Source organism: Salvelinus fontinalis, chromosome 25 (assembly GCF_029448725.1).
Source record: "Salvelinus fontinalis isolate EN_2023a chromosome 25, ASM2944872v1, whole genome shotgun sequence".
Classification (NCBI taxonomy): domain Eukaryota; kingdom Metazoa; phylum Chordata; class Actinopteri; order Salmoniformes; family Salmonidae; genus Salvelinus; species Salvelinus fontinalis.
In genome coordinates this window covers 41,652,196-41,668,436 of record NC_074689.1, presented here as the reverse complement: position 1 = coordinate 41,668,436, position 16,241 = coordinate 41,652,196, and the positions used below count along the sequence as shown (strand labels likewise).

The 16,241-nt window shown below is 40.2% G+C and overlaps 1 protein-coding gene across 3 annotated transcripts in view; it reads left to right on the top strand.

Annotated features, from left to right (window-relative positions):
- nck1b (NCK adaptor protein 1b) overlaps nucleotides 1-15,686 on the top strand; it is a 159,004-nt gene extending 143,318 nt beyond the window's left edge. For all 3 annotated transcript variants that reach the window (XM_055882211.1, XM_055882210.1, XM_055882212.1), the window contains 2 exons: nucleotides 11,473-12,227; nucleotides 14,623-15,686. In XM_055882211.1, the coding sequence (XP_055738186.1) occupies nucleotides 11,473-12,227; nucleotides 14,623-14,823 (956 nt within the window). In that variant the 3' untranslated portion in view covers nucleotides 14,824-15,686. The remainder of the gene's footprint in view (nucleotides 1-11,472; nucleotides 12,228-14,622) is intronic.
- Nucleotides 15,687-16,241: the final 555 nt, after the last annotated feature.

Here is a 16,241-nt window from a genome sequence, read left to right as displayed (position 1 = left end):
TAGAACACTCAGACATGTATCCATCATAGTAACATTCTTTACTGTTGAAGTACAGTTCTAGAACACTCAGACATGTATCCATCATAGTAACATTCTCTACTGTTGAAGTACAGTTCTAGAACACTCAGACATTACATGTATCCATCACAGTAACATTCTATACTGTTAAAGTACAGTTCTAGAACACTCAGACATGTATCCATCACAGTAACATTCTCTACTGTTAAAGTACAGTTCTAGAACACTCAGACATGTATCCATCACAGTAACATTCTCTACTGTTAAAGTACAGTTCTAGAACACTCAGACATGTCTCCATCACAGTAACATTCTTTACTGTTGAAGTACAGTTCTAGAACACTCAGACATTACATGTATCCATCACAGTAACATTCTATACTGTTGAAGTACAGTTCTAGAACACTCAGACATTACATGTATCCATCACAGTAACATTCTATACTGTTGAAGTACAGTTCTAGAACACTCAGACATGTATCCATCATAGTAACATTCTCTACTGTTGAAGTACAGTTCTAGAACACTCAGACATTACATGTATCCATCACAGTAACATTCTATACTGTTAAAGTACAGTTCTAGAACACTCAGACATGTATCCATCACAGTAACATTCTCTACTGTTAAAGTACAGTTCTAGAACACTCAGACATGTCTCCATCACAGTAACATTCTCTACTGTTGAAGTACAGTTCTAGAACACTCAGACATTACATGTATCCATCACAGTAACATTCTATACTGTTGAAGTACAGTTCTAGAACACTCAGACATTACATGTATCCATCACAGTAACATTCTGTACTGTTAAAGTACAGTTCTAGAACACTCAGACATGTATCCATCACAGTAACATTCTGTACTGTTAAAGTGCAGTTCTAGAACACTCAGACATTACATGTATCCATAATAGTAACATTCTATACTGTTAAAGTACAGTTCTAGAACACTCGGACATGTATCCATCACAGTAACATTCTCTACTGTTGAAGTACAGTTCTAGAACACTCAGACATGTATCCATCACAGTAACATTCTGTACTGTTAAAGTACAGTTCTAGAACACTCAGACATGTATCCATCACAGTAACATTCTGTACTGTTGAAGTACAGTTCTAGAACACTCAGACATGTATCCATCACAGTAATATTCTCTACTGTTGAAGTACAGTTCTAGAACACTCCGACATGTATCCATCACAGTAACATTCTATACTGTTGAAGTACAGTTCTAGAACACTCAGACATGTATCCATCACAGTAACATTCTGTACTGTTGAAGTACAGTTCTAGAACACTCAGACATGTATCCATCACAGTAACATTCTATACTGTTGAAGTACAGTTCTAGAACACTCAGACATTACATGTATCCATCACAGTAACATTCTGTACTGTTGAAGTACAGTTCTAGAACACTCAGACATGTATCCATCATAGTAACATTCTATACTGTTGAAGTACAGTTCTAGAACACTCAGACATTACATGTATCCATCACAGTAACATTCTGTACTGTTGAAGTACAGTTCTAGAACACTCAGACATGTATCCATCACAGTAACATTATGTACTGTTGAAGTACAGTTCTAGAACACTCAGACATTACATGTATCCATCACAGTAACGTTCTATACTGTTAAAGTACAGTTCTAGAACACTCAGACATGTATCCATCACAGTAACATTCTATACTGTTAAAGTACAGTTCTAGAACACTCAGACATGTATCCATCACAGTAACATTCTCTACTGTTGAAGTACAGTTCTAGAACACTCCGACATGTATCCATCACAGTAACATTCTATACTGTTGAAGTACAGTTCTAGAACACTCAGACATGTCTCCATCACAGTAACATTCTTTACTGTTGAAGTACAGTTCTAGAACACTCAGACATTACATGTATCCATCACAGTAACATTCTATACTGTTGAAGTACAGTTCTAGAACACTCAGACATTACATGTATCCATCACAGTAACATTCTATACTGTTGAAGTACAGTTCTAGAACACTCAGACATGTATCCATCATAGTAACATTCTCTACTGTTGAAGTACAGTTCTAGAACACTCAGACATTACATGTATCCATCACAGTAACATTCTATACTGTTAAAGTACAGTTCTAGAACACTCAGACATGTATCCATCACAGTAACATTCTCTACTGTTAAAGTACAGTTCTAGAACACTCAGACATGTCTCCATCACAGTAACATTCTCTACTGTTGAAGTACAGTTCTAGAACACTCAGACATTACATGTATCCATCACAGTAACATTCTATACTGTTGAAGTACAGTTCTAGAACACTCAGACATTACATGTATCCATCACAGTAACATTCTGTACTGTTAAAGTACAGTTCTAGAACACTCAGACATGTATCCATCACAGTAACATTCTGTACTGTTAAAGTGCAGTTCTAGAACACTCAGACATTACATGTATCCATAATAGTAACATTCTATACTGTTAAAGTACAGTTCTAGAACACTCGGACATGTATCCATCACAGTAACATTCTCTACTGTTGAAGTACAGTTCTAGAACACTCAGACATGTATCCATCACAGTAACATTCTGTACTGTTAAAGTACAGTTCTAGAACACTCAGACATGTATCCATCACAGTAACATTCTGTACTGTTGAAGTACAGTTCTAGAACACTCAGACATGTATCCATCACAGTAATATTCTCTACTGTTGAAGTACAGTTCTAGAACACTCCGACATGTATCCATCACAGTAACATTCTATACTGTTGAAGTACAGTTCTAGAACACTCAGACATGTATCCATCACAGTAACATTCTGTACTGTTGAAGTACAGTTCTAGAACACTCAGACATGTATCCATCACAGTAACATTCTATACTGTTGAAGTACAGTTCTAGAACACTCAGACATTACATGTATCCATCACAGTAACATTCTGTACTGTTGAAGTACAGTTCTAGAACACTCAGACATGTATCCATCATAGTAACATTCTATACTGTTGAAGTACAGTTCTAGAACACTCAGACATTACATGTATCCATCACAGTAACATTCTGTACTGTTGAAGTACAGTTCTAGAACACTCAGACATGTATCCATCACAGTAACATTATGTACTGTTGAAGTACAGTTCTAGAACACTCAGACATTACATGTATCCATCACAGTAACGTTCTATACTGTTAAAGTACAGTTCTAGAACACTCAGACATGTATCCATCACAGTAACATTCTATACTGTTAAAGTACAGTTCTAGAACACTCAGACATGTATCCATCACAGTAACATTCTCTACTGTTGAAGTACAGTTCTAGAACACTCCGACATGTATCCATCACAGTAACATTCTATACTGTTGAAGTACAGTTCTAGAACACTCAGACATGTATCCATCACAGTAACATTCTGTACTGTTAAAGTGCAGTTCTAGAACACTCAGACATTACATGTATCCATCATAGTAACATTCTATACTGTTAAAGTACAGTTCTAGAACACTCATACATGTATCCATCACAGTAACATTCTCTACTGTTAAAGTACAGTTCTAGAACACTCAGACATGTATCCATCATAGTAACATTCTCTACTGTTGAAGTACAGTTCTAGAACACTCAGACATGTATCCATCATAGTAACATTCTCTACTGTTGAAGTACAGTTCTAGAACACTCAGACATGTATCCATCATAGTAACATTCTCTACTGTTGAAGTACAGTTCTAGAACACTCAGACATTACATGTATCCATCACAGTAACATTCTATACTGTTAAAGTACAGTTCTAGAACACTCAGACATGTATCCATCACAGTAACATTCTCTACTGTTAAAGTACAGTTCTAGAACACTCAGACATGTATCCATCACAGTAACATTCTATACTGTTGAAGTACAGTTCTAGAACACTCAGACATTACATGTATCCATCACAGTAACATTCTGTACTGTTAAAGTACAGTTCTAGAACACTCAGACATGTATCCATAATAGTAACATTCTATACTGTTGAAGTACAGTTCTAGAACACTCAGACATGTATCCATCACAGTAACATTCTGTACTGTTAAAGTACAGTTCCAAAACACTCAGACATGTATCCATCACAGTAACATTCTGTACTGTTGAAGTACAGTTCTAGAACACTCAGACATGTATCCATCACAGTAACATTCTATACTGTTGAAGTACAGTTCTAGAACACTCAGACATGTATCCATCACAGTAACATTCTCTACTGTTAAAGTACAGTTCTAGAACACTCAGACATGTCTCCATCACAGTAACATTCTCTACTGTTGAAGTACAGTTCTAGAACACTCAGACATTACATGTCTCCATCACAGTAACATTCTATACTGTTGAAGTACAGTTCTAGAACACTCAGACATTACATGTATCCATCACAGTAACATTCTATACTGTTGAAGTACAGTTCTAGAACACTCAGACGTTACATGTATCGATCACAGTAACATTCTGTACTGTTAAAGTGCAGTTCTAGAACACTCAGACATGTATCCATCACAGTAACATTCTGTACTGTTGAAGTACAGTTCTAGAACACTCAGACATGTATCCATCACAGTAACATTCTATACTGTTGAAGTACAGTTCTAGAACACTCAGACATTACATGTATCCATCACAGTAACATTCTGTACTGTTGAAGTACAGTTCTAGAACACTCAGACATGTATCCATCATAGTAACATTCTATACTGTTGAAGTACAGTTCTAGAACACTCAGACATTACATGTATCCATCACAGTAACGTTCTATACTGTTAAAGTACAGTTCTAGAACACTCAGACATGTATCCATCACAGTAACATTCTATACTGTTAAAGTACAGTTCTAGAACACTCAGACATGTATCCATCACAGTAACATTCTCTACTGTTGAAGTACAGTTCTAGAACACTCCGACATGTATCCATCACAGTAACATTCTATACTGTTGAAGTACAGTTCTAGAACACTCAGACATGTATCCATCACAGTAACATTCTGTACTGTTAAAGTGCAGTTCTAGAACACTCAGACATTACATGTATCCATCATAGTAACATTCTATACTGTTAAAGTACAGTTCTAGAACACTCAGACATGTATCCATCACAGTAACATTCTCTACTGTTAAAGTACAGTTCTAGAACACTCAGACATGTATCCATCACAGTAACATTCTCTACTGTTAAAGTACAGTTCTAGAACACTCAGACATGTATCCATCATAGTAACATTCTCTACTGTTGAAGTACAGTTCTAGAACACTCAGACATGTATCCATCATAGTAACATTCTCTACTGTTGAAGTACAGTTCTAGAACACTCAGACATGTATCCATCATAGTAACATTCTCTACTGTTGAAGTACAGTTCTAGAACACTCAGACATTACATGTATCCATCACAGTAACATTCTATACTGTTAAAGTACAGTTCTAGAACACTCAGACATGTATCCATCACAGTAACATTCTCTACTGTTAAAGTACAGTTCTAGAACACTCAGACATGTATCCATCACAGTAACATTCTCTACTGTTGAAGTACAGTTCTAGAACACTCAGACATGTGTCCATCACAGTAACATTCTGTACTGTTGAAGTACAGTTCTAGAACACTCAGACATGTATCCATCACAGTAACATTCTCTACTGTTGAAGTACAGTTCTAGAACACTCAGACATGTATCCATCACAGTAACATTCTATACTGTTGAAGTACAGTTCTAGAACACTCAGACATGTATCCATCATAGTAACATTCTCTACTGTTGAAGTACAGTTCTAGAACACTCAGACATGTATCCATCACAGTAACATTATGTACTGTTGAAGTACAGTTCTAGAACACTCAGACATTACATGTATCCATCACAGTAACGTTCTATACTGTTAAAGTACAGTTCTAGAACACCCAGACATGTATCCATCACAGTAACATTCTATACTGTTGAAGTACAGTTCTAGAACACTCAGACATGTATCCATCACAGTAACATTCTGTACTGTTGAAGTACAGTTCTAGAACACTCAGACATTACATGTATCCATCACAGTAACGTTCTATACTGTTAAAGTACAGTTCTAGAACACTCAGACATGTATCCATCACAGTAACATTCTCTACTGTTAAAGTACAGTTCTAGAACACTCAGACATGTATCCATCACAGTAACATTCTGTACTGTTAAAGTGCAGTTCTAGAACACTCAGACATTACATGTATCCATAATAGTAACATTCTATACTGTTAAAGTACAGTTCTAGAACACTCGGACATGTATCCATCACAGTAACATTCTCTACTGTTGAAGTACAGTTCTAGAACACTCAGACATGTATCCATCACAGTAACATTCTGTACTGTTAAAGTACAGTTCTAGAACACTCAGACATGTATCCATCACAGTAACATTCTGTACTGTTGAAGTACAGTTCTAGAACACTCAGACATGTATCCATCACAGTAATATTCTCTACTGTTGAAGTACAGTTCTAGAACACTCCGACATGTATCCATCACAGTAACATTCTATACTGTTGAAGTACAGTTCTAGAACACTCAGACATGTATCCATCACAGTAACATTCTGTACTGTTGAAGTACAGTTCTAGAACACTCAGACATGTATCCATCACAGTAACATTCTATACTGTTGAAGTACAGTTCTAGAACACTCAGACATTACATGTATCCATCACAGTAACATTCTGTACTGTTGAAGTACAGTTCTAGAACACTCAGACATGTATCCATCACAGTAACATTATGTACTGTTGAAGTACAGTTCTAGAACACTCAGACATGTATCCATCATAGTAACATTCTATACTGTTGAAGTACAGTTCTAGAACACTCAGACATTACATGTATCCATCACAGTAACATTCTGTACTGTTGAAGTACAGTTCTAGAACACTCAGACATGTATCCATCACAGTAACATTATGTACTGTTGAAGTACAGTTCTAGAACACTCAGACATTACATGTATCCATCACAGTAACGTTCTATACTGTTAAAGTACAGTTCTAGAACACTCAGACATGTATCCATCATAGTAACATTCTATACTGTTAAAGTACAGTTCTAGAACACTCAGACATGTATCCATCACAGTAACATTCTCTACTGTTGAAGTACAGTTCTAGAACACTCAGACATGTATCCATCACAGTAACATTCTATACTGTTGAAGTACAGTTCTAGAACACTCAGACATGTATCCATCACAGTAACATTCTGTACTGTTAAAGTGCAGTTCTAGAACACTCAGACATTACATGTATCCATCATAGTAACATTCTATACTGTTAAAGTACAGTTCTAGAACACTCAGACATGTATCCATCACAGTAACATTCTCTACTGTTAAAGTACAGTTCTAGAACACTCAGACATGTATCCATCATAGTAACATTCTCTACTGTTGAAGTACAGTTCTAGAACACTCAGACATGTATCCATCATAGTAACATTCTCTACTGTTAAAGTACAGTTCTAGAACACTCAGACATGTATCCATCATAGTAACATTCTCTACTGTTGAAGTACAGTTCTAGAACACTCAGACATGTATCCATCATAGTAACATTCTCTACTGTTGAAGTACAGTTCTAGAACACTCAGACATGTATCCATCATAGTAACATTCTCTACTGTTGAAGTACAGTTCTAGAACACTCAGACATGTCTCCATCACAGTAACATTCTCTACTGTTGAAGTACAGTTCTAGAACACTCAGACATTACATGTATCCATCACAGTAACATTCTGTACTGTTAAAGTACAGTTCTAGAACACTCAGACATGTATCCATCACAGTAACATTCTGTACTGTTAAAGTGCAGTTCTAGAACACTCAGACATGTATCCATCACAGTAACATTCTGTACTGTTAAAGTACAGTTCTAGAACACTCAGACATGTATCCATCACAGTAACATTCTGTACTGTTGAAGTACAGTTCTAGAACACTCAGACATGTATCCATCACAGTAATATTCTCTACTGTTGAAGTACAGTTCTAGAACACTCAGACATGTATCCATCACAGTAACATTCTATACTGTTGAAGTACAGTTCTAGAACACTCAGACATGTATCCATCACAGTAACATTCTGTACTGTTGAAGTACAGTTCTAGAACACTCAGACATGTATCCATCACAGTAACATTCTATACTGTTGAAGTACAGTTCTAGAACACTCAGACATTACATGTATCCATCACAGTAACATTCTGTACTGTTGAAGTACAGTTCTAGAACACTCAGACATGTATCCATCATAGTAACATTCTATACTGTTGAAGTACAGTTCTAGAACACTCAGACATTACATGTATCCATCACAGTAACGTTCTATACTGTTAAAGTACAGTTCTAGAACACTCAGACATGTATCCATCACAGTAACATTCTATACTGTTAAAGTACAGTTCTAGAACACTCAGACATGTATCCATCACAGTAACATTCTCTACTGTTGAAGTACAGTTCTAGAACACTCCGACATGTATCCATCACAGTAACATTCTATACTGTTGAAGTACAGTTCTAGAACACTCAGACATGTATCCATCACAGTAACATTCTGTACTGTTGAAGTGCAGTTCTAGAACACTCAGACATTACATGTATCCATCATAGTAACATTCTATACTGTTAAAGTACAGTTCTAGAACACTCAGACATGTATCCATCACAGTAACATTCTCTACTGTTGAAGTACAGTTCTAGAACACTCAGACATTACATGTATCCATCACAGTAACATTCTCTACTGTTAAAGTACAGTTCTAGAACACTCAGACATGTATCCATCATAGTAACATTCTCTACTGTTGAAGTACAGTTCTAGAACACTCAGACATGTATCCATCATAGTAACATTCTCTACTGTTGAAGTACAGTTCTAGAACACTCAGACATGTATCCATCATAGTAACATTCTCTACTGTTGAAGTACAGTTCTAGAACACTCAGACATTACATGTATCCATCACAGTAACATTCTATACTGTTAAAGTACAGTTCTAGAACACTCAGACATGTATCCATCACAGTAACATTCTCTACTGTTAAAGTACAGTTCTAGAACACTCAGACATGTATCCATCACAGTAACATTCTCTACTGTTAAAGTACAGTTCTAGAACACTCAGACATGTCTCCATCACAGTAACATTCTCTACTGTTGAAGTACAGTTCTAGAACACTCAGACATTACATGTATCCATCACAGTAACATTCTATACTGTTGAAGTACAGTTCTAGAACACTCAGACATTACATGTATCCATCACAGTAACATTCTGTACTGTTAAAGTACAGTTCTAGAACACTCAGACATGTATCCATAATAGTAACATTCTATACTGTTGAAGTACAGTTCTAGAACACTCAGACATGTATCCATCACAGTAACATTCTGTACTGTTAAAGTACAGTTCCAAAACACTCAGACATGTATCCATCACAGTAACATTCTGTACTGTTGAAGTACAGTTCTAGAACACTCAGACATGTATCCACCACAGTAATATTCTCTACTGTTGAAGTACAGTTCTAGAACACTCCGACATGTATCCATCACAGTAACATTCTGTACTGTTGAAGTACAGTTCTAGAAGACTCAGACATGTATCCATCACAGTAACATTCTGTACTGTTGAAGTACAGTTCTAGAACACTCAGACATGTATCCATCATAGTAACATTCTATACTGTTGAAGTACAGTTCTAGAACACTCAGACATGTATCCATCACAGTAACATTCTCTACTGTTAAAGTACAGTTCTAGAACACTCAGACATTACATGTATCCATCACAGTAACATTCTATACTGTTGAAGTACAGTTCTAGAACACTCAGACATTACATGTATCCATCACAGTAACATTCTGTACTGTTGAAGTACAGTTCTAGAACACTCAGACATGTATCCATCACAGTAACATTCTCTACTGTTGAAGTACAGTTCTAGAAGACTCAGACATGTATCCATCACAGTAACATTCTGTACTGTTGAAGTACAGTTCTAGAACACTCAGACATGTATCCATCATAGTAACATTCTATACTGTTGAAGTACAGTTCTAGAACACTCAGACATGTATCCATCACAGTAACATTCTCTACTGTTAAAGTACAGTTCTAGAACACTCAGACATTACATGTATCCATCACAGTAACATTCTATACTGTTGAAGTACAGTTCTAGAACACTCAGACATTACATGTATCCATCACAGTAACATTCTGTACTGTTGAAGTACAGTTCTAGAACACTCAGACATGTATCCATCACAGTAACATTCTATACTGTTGAAGTACAGTTCTAGGACACTCAGACATGTGTAGGACTGAGGCCTATACATCTCTCCCGGTCTTCCCCAACCAGATTTCCAGACTTCTCGAAGACGAGGTCTCATGCACCCTCCCATATAGCGTTCTTGTTTTCCTCCAAAACCACCACTCAGACCCAGGGCTGTTGCCTGGTGGATTTGGTCCTCCGTCCACCACAGTCTTTAGCAGGGACACGAATGTCAGAATTCAAGGCTGTTTTCCTAGCTTCTTGAAGACTAGAGCTAAATGAGGCTTTTCCCCAAAGCCTGTTGTCAAAACCACTAATAGATCCTCCCCAAAGGCTCAACATGCTTCTAGTTGCTCCTGTTTTGATCCCTCAATTGGTGGTTACTTTGTGGCAGTATCTCCTTTTCAGAAAGATCCATCACTGAGTTTTTCTCTTTTAGTGTTAGTTAGCTAGACTAGCTAGCCCAACTAGACCAGTGTTAGTTAGCTAGACTAGCTAGCCCAACTAGACCGGTGTTAGTTAGCTAGACTAGCTAGCCCAACTAGACCGGTGTTAGTTAGCGAGACTAGCTAGCCCAACTAGACCAGTGTTAGTTAGCTAGACTAGCTAGCCCAACTAGACCAGTGTTAGTTAGCTAGACTAGCTAGCCCAACTAGACCAGTGTTAGTTAGCTAGACTAGCTAGACCAGTGTTAGTTAGCGAGACTAGCCCGACAGCTAGCCTAACTTTAGCTTGGCTTGTTTACCTCTCCAATAGCAAATTGACGAGGAAGGTGTTGTGCATGCAAATAGCGCGTAAACTGTATGAGAACCAATCAAAAAGTCTGTCAAAATTTGAGCCAACCTCCCCTTTTTACAAGCCTGAGATACCAGACCAGTAAACCAGGCTCATTAAAATATACCAGTGTTCAGTCTATTTGGCTAACTACTCCACGTACTGAGGGAAAACACTGGCATAGAGTATTTATTGTTATATTACCGATCACACAGGTATCAGAATGTCCCTTTTTATAAGAGCTCATGGTGCATCTCTCCTAACAGACCATAATATAACTGTCTGAATACCCTCTCAGTAACCATAACAACCTTTCCTGGTGTTTCCCAACAGGCATTGGGAAGGTGAAGCGTAAAACGGGGATGCGTGACACGGCATCCAACGCCGACGCCGACATGTACTCCGACAACGGCGAGCGCCTGTACGACCTCAACCTGCCGGCGCTCGTCAAGTTCAACTACGCCGCCGAGCGGGAGGACGAGCTCTCGTTGGTCAAGGGCACCCACGTCATCGTCATGGAGAAGTGTAGCGATGGCTGGTGGCGTGGGGGGTACCAGGGGCGTTCCGGGTGGTTCCCCTCCAACTACGTGACAGAGGACGCAGACGGGACGGCGGGGGGAGGAGGTTTGGGGGACCCGGCAGGGTCGCTGACGGAAAAGCTAGCGGCAGTAGTTCACAGTGCGTCTAACGGGAACCAGGTTCTCCACACGGTGCAGGCGCTGTACCCTTTCAGCTCGGGGAACGAGGAGGAGCTGAACTTTGAGAAGGGAGAGGTGATGGAGGTGGTGGAGAAACCAGACAACGACCCTGAGTGGTGGAAGTGCCGTAAAGCAGATGGACAGCTGGGACTAGTGCCGAAAAACTACGTCACTGTGCTGCCTCCCCAGCAGGACTCTACTACCCAGAATGCCTCACTGGGCCCCGCGGGGCCGCCCACGCCCGACTGTGACTACATCTCTCCGGCCACGGTGGGGCGGTTTGCGGGGAAGCAGTGGTACTATGGCAAGGTGACGCGTCATCAGGCAGAGGTGGCTCTAAACCAGAGAGGAGCGGAGGGAGACTTCCTCATCAGAGACTCTGAGTCATCGGTGAGTCCTGACCGCTATCTATAACTCCATCTGTAGAGCTATACAGCCATCTGTAGAGCTATACAGCCATCTGTAGAGCTATACAGCCATCTGTAGAGCTATACAGCCATCTGTAGAGCTATACAGCCATCTGTAGAGCTATACAGCCATCTATAGAGCTATACAGCCATCTGTAGAGCTATACAGCCATCTGTAGAACTATACAGCCATCTGTAGAGCTATACAGCCATCTGTAGAGCTATACAGCCATCTGTAGAACTATACAGCCATCTGTAGAACTATACAGCCATCTGTAGAGCTATACAGCCATCTATAGAGCTATACAGCCATCTGTAGAGCTATACAGCCATCTATAGAGCTATACAGCCATCTGTAGAACTATACAGCCATCTATAGAGCTATACAGCCATCTGTAGAGCTATACAGCCATCTATAGAGCTTCACAGCCATCTATATAGCTATACAGCCATCTGTAGAGCTATACAGCCATCTATAGAGCTTCACAGCCATCTGTAGAGCTATACAGCCATCTGTAGAGCTTCATAGCCATCTGTAGAGCTATACAGCCATATATAGAGCTATACAGCCATATATAGAGCTATACAGCCATCTGTAGAGCTATACAGCCATCTGTAGAGCTATACAGCCATCTATAGAGCTATACAGCCATCTATAGAGCTATACAGCCATCTGTAGAGCTTCACAACCATCTGTAGAGCTATACAGCCGCCTGTAGAGCTTCATAGCCGTCTGTAGAGCTATACAGCCGTCTGTAGAGCTATACAGCCGTCTGTAGAGCTTCATAGCCATCTGTAGAGCTATACAGCCATCTATAGAGCTATACAGCCATCTATAGAGCTATACAGCCATCTATAGAGCTTCACAGCCATCTGTAGAGCTATACAGCCATCTGTAGAGCTATAGAGCCATCTGTAGAGCTATACAGCCATCTGTAGAGCTATACAGCCGTCTGTAGAGCTATACAGCCATCTATAGAGCTTCACAGCCATCTGTAGAGCTTCACAGCCATCTGTAGAGCTATACAGACATCCGTAGAGCTATACAGCCATCTATAGAGCTATACAGCCATCTGCAGAGCTTCATAGCCATCTGTAGAGCTTCACAGCCATCTGTAGAGCTATACAGCCATCTATAGAGCTTCACAGCCATCTGTAGAGGTGTATAGCCATCTAGAGAGCTATACAGCCATCTGTAGAGCTATACAGCCATCTATAGAGCTTCACAGCCATCTGTAGAGCTATACAGCCATCTATAGAGCTATACAGCCATCTGTAGAGCTATACAGCCATCTGTAGAGCTTCACAGCCATCTGTAGAGCTATACAGCCATCTGTAGAACTATACAGCCATCTGTAGAGCTATACAGCCATCTGTAGAGCTATACAGCCATCTGTAGAGCTATACAGCCATCTGTAGAGCTATACAGCCATCTGTAGAGCTATACAGCCACCTGTAGAACTATACAGCCTGTATTGTGTTGTTTGCTGCCATCAGTCCTGCATTGTGTTGTTTGCTGCCATCAGTCCTGCATTGTGTTGTTTGCTGCCATCAGTCCTGCATTGTGTTGTTTGCTGCCATCAGTCCTGCATTGTGTTGTTTGCTGCCATCAGTCCTGCATTGTGTTGTTTGCTGCCATCAGTCCTGCATTGTGTTGTTTGCTGCCATCAGTCCTGCATTGTGTTGTTTGCTGCCATCAGTCCTGCATTGTGTTGTTTGCTGCCATCAGTCCTGCATTGTGTTGTTTGCTGCCATCAGTCCTGTATTGTGTTGTTTGCTGCCATCAGTTCTGTATTGTGTTGTTTGCTGCCATCAGTTCTGCATTGTGTTGTTTGCTGCCATCAGTCCTGCATTGTGTTGTTTGCTGCCATCAGTCCTGCATTGTGTTGTTTGCTGCCATAAGTCCTGCATTGTGTTGTTTGCTGCCATCAGTCCTGCATTGTGTTGTTTGCTGCCATCAGTCCTGCATTGTGTTGTTTGCTGCCATCAGTCCTGCATTGTGTTGTTTGCTGCCATAAGTCCTGCATTGTGTTGTTTGCTGCCATAAGTCCTGCATTGTGTTGACCTGAGGTGGTTAGTGTTGCTGTAGAGCAGTCAGAGGTTTTAGAGGGTGGAGGTATTAGTGGTGACATAAGGACTGTAGGAACAATGTCTCAGACCTGGGGATTGATTTCATATCGCAGGATGATTAGCAACATCCCAGCTGAGCCCTGTGTTTTAACGGTCAGTTTACAGCTTTTATTGACTCACTCTCTCTCTCTCTCTGTCTCTCTCTTTCTCTCTTTCTCTCTCTCTATCTCTCCCTTTCTCTTTCCCCTCTCTGTCTCTGTCTCCCTCTTTCTCTCTCTCCCTCCCTTCCCCTGCTTTCCTCCCTCCAGCCCAGTGATTTCTCCATCTCCCTGAAGGCCCAGGGGAAGAACAAGCATTTTAAGGTTCAGTTGAAGGATGTTGTGTATTGCATTGGCCAGCGGAAGTTCGGTTCTCTGGAGGACTTGGTGGACCACTACAAGAAGGCTCCCATCTTCACCAGCGAGCAGGGAGACAAGCTCTACCTGGTGAAGGCCCTGGCTGCGTCTTGATCACACACACACACACAGACAAACGTACAGTAACAGACTTTTACACATCACAAGGACTTCCTGTGTGCAGGGAGCCGGGATCATTCCATTAGGAAAGGGGGGAGGATGAGAGAAAGAGAGGTGGAGAGGGAGAAAAGGACATTGGACTCTCCTTTATGTAAATCATCCTATCTTACCCAGATCATCTGTTTACTTCTAGGTCATAATGCCATCTTCTAGTTATAGGCTGTTTCTGTTTATAATATATATATATATATTCTTTTAAGTTTCTTTAAAAAAACAAAAGGTGATGTTTTGAACTCATACAACAAGGAGTTGTGGTGATGAGGCGGTTTGGTCGCCTAGCGACACATTTCAACGGACTTGTTGTGTCGTTGTCGATCTATTTCAACGTCGTACAACAACTGACGTGTCGTGGACAATAATCCACACTTCTCCTAACTGCTCAACCTAAATAAAAATGATTAAGTGAACCAAAGTTGATTTATTGGTTTAATTTCACCCATCATAGTTATTGATACACTATATGTACAGCAGTATGTGGACATCCCTTCAAACGAGTGGGTTTGGCTATTTCAGCCACACCCGTTGCTGACAGGTGTGTAAAATCGAGCACACGGCCATGCAATCTCCATAGACAAACACCGGCAGTAGAATGGCCCTTACTGAAGAGCTCAGTGACTTTCAACGTGGCACCGTCATAGGATGCCACCTTTCCAACAAGTCAGTTTGTCAAATGTCTGCCCTGCTCAACTGTATTAATGAATTAAATGTTATTTTTGTGTCAAATCCCTTATGGGATTAATTGACACATTTGCAAACATTACATTAATTCACTGCGGTAATTAAAATCATAATTCTTCTTCCTGTGTTCTCTGTGTTGCGCATCACATGAAGAGGGAAAAATAATGTAGAAATCTATGCACTAAATAAGGTTATCAAACAATAATTATAGAGCAGTAAAATAATATGCATACAGGATGTGCTGTTATTGTGAAGTGGAATCGGCTAGGAGCAACAACGGCTCAGCCGCGAAGTGGTAGGCCACACAAGCTCACAGAACGGGACCGCCGAGTGCTGAAGCGCGTAAAAGTCAACAGCAGTGATATGATCGGGGGGGGGGGGGTCAGTGAGCTACCTAGCCAGCTAACAGCAGTGAAATGATCGGGGTTGGGGGTCAGTGAGCTACCTAGCCAGCTAACAGCAGTGATATGATCGGGGGGGGGGGGGGGGTTCAGTGAGCTACCTAGCCAGCTAACAGCAGTGATATGATCGGGGGGGGGGGGGTCAGTGAGCTACCTAGCCAGCTAACAGCAGTGATATGATCGGGGGGGGGGGGGGTCAGTGAGCTACCTAGCCAGCCAACAGCAGTGATATGATCGGGGGAGCTACCTAGCCAGCCAACAGCAGTGATATGA